Source organism: Halyomorpha halys, unplaced genomic scaffold (genome assembly GCF_000696795.3).
Source record: "Halyomorpha halys isolate HHAL.00 unplaced genomic scaffold, Hhal_1.1 Scaffold1280.1, whole genome shotgun sequence".
In the NCBI taxonomy this organism is placed as follows: domain Eukaryota; kingdom Metazoa; phylum Arthropoda; class Insecta; order Hemiptera; family Pentatomidae; genus Halyomorpha; species Halyomorpha halys.
The window spans coordinates 179,590-187,932 of record NW_027106955.1 but is presented as its reverse complement, the minus strand read 5'-3'; the positions used below and the strand labels follow the sequence as shown (position 1 = coordinate 187,932).

Genomic DNA, 8,343 nt, shown 5'->3' with positions numbered 1-8,343 from the left:
AAGCATTATTCTTATCTATTTATTTTATCATTATTTTTTTTTCTTTTAATAAGAACATTTTATATAGTTAGGGGTGTCATTTGTATGACTATACCCCCTCATAATCGACTGTTAAAAAATATATATAATATAAGTTATATCAACCATGTAAGGCCCACCAGGCCGATCTGGTATAAAAATAAAAATACATCCCAAAACCCAAGGTTTACATTGAACAGTTTGATGCCTACATGTAACAGTTTGTTTAAATCCTTAATAAGAATTTTGATGAAATTTATGTCAGCAGATATGTAAATTGTTCATATTAAAAATATAAGAGAACTAGAAAGTGATAAAGTTTTTACCTCAAAAGTTACATGATCAGCTATATTGAAGATCATATACACTTGAATAACCGTTCCCATAACACCAATGAATGCTGAAAATGTCTGGTAAATGTTGTTTCTTTTTTCCTATATCACCAACAAGTATGAAAATTAATATTTACTGATGATGATAACTTACTTTGATTTCAATAAAAGCATGAAATACACAAAATATATATACTTAATAAAACATTTTCTATTTTTGCTAAAAAATATTGTTAATACTACTTTTCCAAGAAATAACATTTTATAAAACAAAATTATAAGTATACAATACATTTACCTGTGTTTGCAGAAATAATGCACCCACTAAGTAAACCAATATGTACATACAATTGACTATGATGATTGGTGAGAATAATTGTAAAAGAACCTGCAAGCACCTGTAAAAAAAATAAGTTATGTTAGTATAAGAGTCATTTCGAAATTATGGGTTGTTTTATTTCAACATAGGTTTTGATTAGAAATCCTTAGTTGTAGGTATTTCGTTTTCTCAAGTGTACTACATCTATGCACCTCTCACCACACAACTTCTGTGAAGTTCATATTAAAATCCACCACAAATATTTTTATCTGTCTTTTGGCTAATTTCCACAGAATTCCATAGGGAAGAGGAACGGATGAGGAAAGATCTACCAAAGGCTGTGGTTCAATGGGCAACTACACATAAAGTCCCCAAAGATGAAACGTACAAAGCAATTAATCAGCCATTTTAGTTTGGTTTTGATATCTTCAGAGACACCCATAACCGTAACCATCGTAACTATAAAAACGGACACGATAAAGATAGGCGAAATAAAAGAAAAACCTAAGTTTGTAAATATCAGAAAAGTAAGTGGTTGATGAAAAAAATTGATAGATATATTACTGAAATTTGTTAATTTAATTACTTAGACATATACCATTAAATCATTCTTAATTATTTTTACATCTTTTTTTTTCTCTTTTTTATTTATTCATTTTTTTTTTTATTGTTCAACTGATAAAAGTGAGAAAGTAACCCATAATTATTTTTTATAATGACTGTTTATATTTCTATGTATTTTTTGTTTAAGTATCTCTGAGGCTCCTCAGCCCTCATCTATTGATTTCTCTGTATTATTCTAAAGGGACTCGTCCCAGAATAAATAAAATATTATTATTATTATTGTATATACGTATATGTAGTTGACTGTAAAAATTGATATATAAGAAGATGGTCAGAGTTGCGGTCAAAAAGGAACAAAAATAGCTTACAACTATTTATTTTCCGACGTTTCGCCCCACTTTGCAGGGCTTTATCAGAAAAGATACAAAAAAAAGAAAACTGAGAATATTACAACAATAAGATACAATAAGGTATTTTAAGTTAGTGTAAATATTATGTAAAAATAAAGTGATAAGAAATTACATATAAATAAAAGGAAGGAAGACATAAAATAGTATCAGTATCAAATAAGCTTGAATAAACAATGATAAGAATAAAAATAAGTTAAAAAAGTACAGGAGATCTTTGCTCATTTATTATCAGTTTAATATCATTATTATTCTTTCAAGACGTTTATTTAATCTCTATTTTTTTTCTTTTTTTTCCCCTTCCCCGTATTGTCTTTTTTTTATGTACATCTCCTGTACTTTTATAACTGTATATTTTACGTATTTTTAAAAATTTTTCGCTCTTGCCATTGTTACTTATTTTTATTCTTATCATTGTTTATTCAAGTTTATTTTATACTGATTCTATTTTATGCCTTCCTTCCTTTTATTTATATGTAATTTCTTATCACTTGATTTTTACATAATATTTATCCTATCTTAAATTACCTTATTGTATCTTATTGTTGTAATATTCTCAGTTATCTTTTTTTTTTTGTATCTGTTTATCCCTGATGAAGCCCTGCAAAGTGGGGTGAAACGTCGGATAATAAATAGTTGTAAGCTATTTTTGTTCCTTTTTGACCGCAACCCTTACCATCTTCTTATATTATTATATCTTTATAAATGCATTTTAGTGCTATAAGATCCAACAATCACAAACCTGTTTATTTCTTGATGTATCTTGATCCAAGTTCTTATACTTTGTCTGGTCAGAGTATAATCTTCTTTAATTATGTTATTTTGCAGTTCGTCCATCGATAAATACAGATATTTCAAATAGCTCCTTAAAGTGTTGAAGAAAGCTAAGAAGAACAAAGCATTGTTGAGTTGCTTGCAAGTAGAAATAAACAGGGCAGTCGTCAATAACAAGACGACAAACTCGTAAATCCCAGGTTGCCTGTAGTCAAATGGAGTTACAATGCTTATTGCAAAATTTGTCCGGTAATTTCCTTCGAACCAATCGACTATTGGAACTGAACAGAAAAATATTGTACTGCTTGAAACATATAAACACGGCAATAACCGACAGTAGTATATTATGTTTTTGGAGTTATCGGAGTACACTTGGAGTAATTCTTTTTCCAGGCCTAGTTTGCTCCCGATGATTTCTCGAGCTATGGCATCCACATCGGCAGCAATCTTCTCCAGGCGACCCTTGATCAAGTATTGGTATAGAGATAGGTATAGGGCAGAGGTGTAGAAAACGAAACCAGGTAGGAGAACAGTCACATCCTAAAAAAAAAATATATATACATTTACGTTTTGGAAGAAGATAGTTGATCGTGTGAAGTACATTGGAAGAAGATAGTCCGGGTAGCGGTTTATAAAGGTATCAAAATAGTAAAAGAAAACTATTTATTTTCGACCTACTTTGCAGGGCTTTGTGAACTCAGCTGTCCTTTATACTACAATCAACTGACAGCCCTGCAAAGTGGGGCGAAACGTAGGTTGACAATAAATAGTTTTTTATAATTATGAGAGATAGTTGGCCGTGGATGGCGTACGAGGAGAAGATGGTTGGGGGTGCAGTCAAAATGAAACGCAAATAAGTTGGTGTAACCTATTTAACTGTGCCAACGTTTCGACTAGAGTTTCTAGCCTTCTTCAGGGCTAAGAACAGAACATGATAACAACCACAATAGGTATAGAAAATAAAAAATAAAATATAAACAGAATGACATAAAATGAATAATTTTACAGAACAGAATTAATAAAATGAATTTATTTATTTTACCACCCCTTCTTTTCTCCACTTTTCTTCATTTTCCTTACCCACGTTATTAGTTGTGTTCACTATATTATTATTGTTGTTTTCAAAAAATTTTTTTTTCTTCTATTCATTTCTTTTATTAAACTTTACTTCTATTTTGCCTCTTTATGAATTATTATGGTTATATATATTTTCTTTTTCTTTCCATATTTCAATTTTTAAACTATTAATAAATAATATGTTCATACTTCTTGCATTATATAACTTCATTTTTATTTCATTTCTTTGATTATGTTATTTTACCCACTTTTTCAGTTACCTAGGTATACATTTTAATTTCCACTTCTCTCATCACTTCATTTTATTAATTCTATTCTGTAAAATTATTCATTTTATGTCATTCTGTTTATTATGTTGTTATCTTGTTCTGTTCTTAGCCCTGAAGAAGGCTAGAAACTCTAGTCGAAACGTTGGCACAATTAAATAGATTACACCAACTTATTTGCGTTTCATTTTGACCGCACCCCCATCATCTTCTCCTCGTACGCCATCCACTGTCAACTATCTCTCATAATTATAAAAAACTATTTATTGTTAACCTACGTTTCGCCCCACTTTACAGGCCTGTCAGTTGATTGTAGTATAAAGGACAGCTGAGTTCACAAAGCCCTGCAAAGTAGGTCGAAAATAAATAGTTTTCTTTTACTATTTTGATACCCTTATTGATCGCCACCCGGACTATCTTCGTCCAATAAATATACGTAAATCAAAATTCAAATAATTGATTTAATATTTCATGAGCTAGGCATCCACTTTGAAGATTCAGTATCATAAACTTGTACGTGGATAGACTAGAAGTCGGCAAAACCCGGTTTAAGAGCCTAATGTGGATTTTAGATGGACTCTTTGATAATATTTGTCATTTATTTAAAGATAAAGCTGTATCGCTTCTTGAAGAAGTTATTTCTGTTAAAAGAAAATTAGTTCTTTAGACCAATAATATAGAAGAGAGATCTTCACTGTACTCTTTTTAAACAGAAACATTAAACAGAGGTCAAGAGGAGAAAAAAGGCAGTCATCTCACCCCAATTTCTGATTATTTTAATGAAACTATGTATAATTACTAGTCAAAATCGGTAGGGGGAAGACAAAATGGCGGCTGTTTCTAAGCATTAAAAAAAACAACTAATTTTTCATTCGGAGCTCTATATCTTAAAAAGTAGGAACAGCACAAGAAAAGCTAAGAGAACGTCATTTAAAGAAGAGTAAATATGCTAAAATATAGGCCCTAGTAGAGCTTTTTACGTACAGTATTCCCGAGATACACTTTTTAAAATGCAACATTTCATAGAAATGTTGTATGGGACCTACTGAAAGATCAGTAGTTAGTGAATTTATTTTGAAAAATTTATATCTCAAAAACCATTTGACGTACAGATGTCTATTAGCACTCAAATTAAAGCTAGTTTAATCAGCTATAAAGTAGTTTATGATGTTTATCTTCGTAGGAGTAATAGTTTACATGAAAGTTGCTAAAATAAATTGATTTATAGTTGTTCGGACAAATCTTTAATTGCCAAATTTATATTCATATGTGAATATCATAAAAACTACTACCCCTAAGAAGATAAGTGTCTTAAACTAGTTTATAGTAAGTTAAATTTCCTTTATTTTGAGCGTTGGCAGACATATGTGGGTCTTATGGATCTAGAGATATATTTTTTCAAAAATCCAACATTTTCATTTTTGTATTTGTTAATTTAATTATTAGTTTTATAACTAGAGATCAATTTATATTGTACAGATCTAGCTTATAAATTTTATAGCCTTCAAAACGCTCTAATAGTCAAAATTGTAATCAATAAATTTCATTTATGTCTATCATTTTATGTGTTATTTTGGCACCGACCTATATATGTTGTCATCTGGTCTGACCACATTTGATCTAATTTTCTAAATGAATAAAAAGTAAATATTCAATATCAAAATGGAAAAAAATCTGTTTTAGATAGATTCCAAAATATGAACATAATATCCAGTTTAAGATTGCGTAATGGCGTATAGATTTATTAACTTATTACGGTTAATTAGTACGTTTTCGAAAGATGCTGTATATAAATATAAAATCGATTTTATGACCCCGCGCTTGTGTATCGATTCGTTTTAACTTTTAAGATTTCTATTCATAAGAAGATTAACTGAATCCATATATGATTTAACGAAATCTACCCTCAGATAAATCCATGGCGTTACTGCGCAAGATTCAATTCTTTCTCCCACTCTGTTTAACTTCTACCTTCTACGACATTATATAGTCCACACACACCTCCATAGCTATGTTCGCTGACGATACAGCTATGTTCTCTCAACATGAAATAATAATAGCTAGAAATACTTAGCAAAGTAAACTTAATGAACTAGAACAATATTTCACTAAATGGATGATTAGCTTGAACATTGAAAAATGCAACTCAAAAGTTTTTACTCTTCGACGCCCACCAGATCCACCGGATCTAATCCTCAAAGGTAAAAATGTGAAATAATCCTGCCAATGAAACAGATACTTGAGAATTCACCTCGATCGACGCCTTACCTGGAATCACCATAACAACATCAAACTAACTCAAACTTATGCAAGGTTAGCAATGCTATATCCTATCCTAAATAGGAAATCCAAATTCTTAAAATAATTCTCAGGTAACTGCGGATGTATGGCTGTGAAGGCTGGGGAGTGGCATCCTTTACGAAAAAAAAATGACGATCTTTTAAAAAAAAAAAAAAGATTCACCAGGAATTACACATGGAGTCAATAGAGGATTTCATCAAAAAGCGATTCATGAAGTTCCACTAACAGTTATCAACAGTTAAAGGAGCAGTGACCTACAACCTGGGAAACCCAACCTCAACCCGAAGACTGAAGCCCAGGCTGCTGCAGGACATTCTGTTATAAATTCTATATTTTAGTCATTACTTCTATTTTATTTTTTTTTTGTTCATTATTCCCATTAGAGGGCATTAATCGTTTGTTTTGTTAGGTCTACGAATGTCACTATTTTTGTTATTACATTTTCTCTCTTATTAAGAATTATTATGTTTATCTTTTTATTTTATCTTAATTGTTTTTTTTTTATTTATAACATTGTATATAGTTAGGGGTGTCTTTTATATGTGTACCATAAAAGTACTTAAGTACATGTTACTATATGCAAGTCAGTGTAATTATATTACAAGTTAAATCGACAAGACTAATTGTATTATTTTGTAGTTTATTATGAAACAGGGCCCAGACCAATCTGGTATTGAATAAAAAAAAAACATATGATTTAAATTATATTTAATTGACATTACTAAGGGCCATGAAGTAATTGTAATTGTAATAGAAATTACTTAGCATCAAGAAGTAATTGTAATTGGGAATCACAATTTCAATGTCTGTGATTTTATTGAGTAATTATGATTACTTTTACACAATCACATATAATTGTAACTATGTCTTACAATTACTTCAGAGTAATTGTTCTTCAAAACCATTTTTTTTTTTTTTTTTTTATCGTTTAGTGATTATCTTAGTGTAATTTTAATGCACCTGAAACATGTAAATGAACATTTAATTAATGTACTCATGTAATTACTGCACAACACTGTTTTTGTTATGTAGTTGTGGACAAGGGGCAGACTATACAGTACTCGTAAGACTGAACGGTTGTGCGGGCTTTAGACTAAATTCAACTGGAACGGCACTCTTTAGGGAAAACCGTTCCAGTACAGTTTCTCTTTTAGTACAAGAGCCGAGATGAAAAATAGGGAGTTATTTCACCCTAATTTTTAATTACTTTAATAAAAAATTATGTATAATTACTAGTAAAAATTAATAAGTCTGCCAAGTATAGGTAGGGGGAATACAAAATGGCAGTTGTTTCAAAACGTAAAAAAAATAATTTTTCTTCCTTATCTTTAAAAATTAACAACACTAAAAACCTAATAGAACATCACTTAAAGTAGAATAAATCTTCTAAAATATGAGCCCTAATGGAGCAATTTAAACTCAATAGTTCTCAAAATATAGTTTTTTAAAAAGCAACAATTCATAAAAGTTCAATTATAATAATAATAAAATATTTTTAAAGGTGTCATAATACGTTACTAAAAGGTTTTCCGAGAATTGGGATAGTGCCAAATTGACGAAACTAAAATATTTAGTACAAGAGCCCAAGTAGAGAAAAAAGGCAGTTATTTCACCCCAAAGTTTTATTACATCATTGAAAACTATGTATAATTACTAGTCAAAATTGATGAGTCTGCCATGTATTAGTAGGGGGGATAAAAAATGGTGGCTGTTTGAAACCGTTAAAAATAATTAATCTTTTATTCGGAGCTCTATATCTTTAAAACTACCAACAATAGAAAATCTATGAGAGCATCATTTAAAGTAGAGTAAACTTGCTAAAATTTAATCTCTAAGAGAGCTATTTACGTTCAATAGTCTTCGAGATATAACTTTTTAAAAAGCAACATTTCATAATAATGTTGTATGGGACACTGAATGATCAGTAGTTAGTGTTATATTCGACAAAATAAATTCACAAAATCTTAATTTCTAACTTTTTGGATATATATTTTGAATTATGAAAAAATATATCTCAGGAACCATTTGACGTACAGATGTCTGTCAGCACTAAAATTAAAGCTAGTTTAATGTGCTATAATAAACTGCTACACAGACGGATCCCTAATGGAACAAGGATCCGGAGCAGGGATATGGAGAATGGATAGACCTAATCAAGGGATATCGATCTCGTTAGGTAAGCACACCACAGTGTTCCAGGCTGAGGTGTTTGCAATAAATGTCTGTGCTCAGAACTTAATAAAGGAGGGCATGAGGGAAAGGCTAATCACGATTTACACGGATAG

The 8,343-nt window shown here is 30.3% G+C and overlaps 1 protein-coding gene across 1 annotated transcript in view; it reads right to left on the bottom strand.

Moving 5' to 3' along the window:
- Window positions 1-8,343, bottom strand: part of LOC136795270 (odorant receptor 94b-like) — a 17,982-nt gene that overhangs the window by 3,179 nt on the left and 6,460 nt on the right. The window contains exons 3-5 of the mRNA XM_067045249.1: window positions 2,383-2,954; window positions 649-748; window positions 345-452 (exon numbers count right to left, since the gene is read on the bottom strand). Of these exons, the coding sequence (XP_066901350.1) occupies window positions 345-452; window positions 649-748; window positions 2,383-2,954 (780 nt within the window). The remainder of the gene's footprint in view (window positions 1-344; window positions 453-648; window positions 749-2,382; window positions 2,955-8,343) is intronic.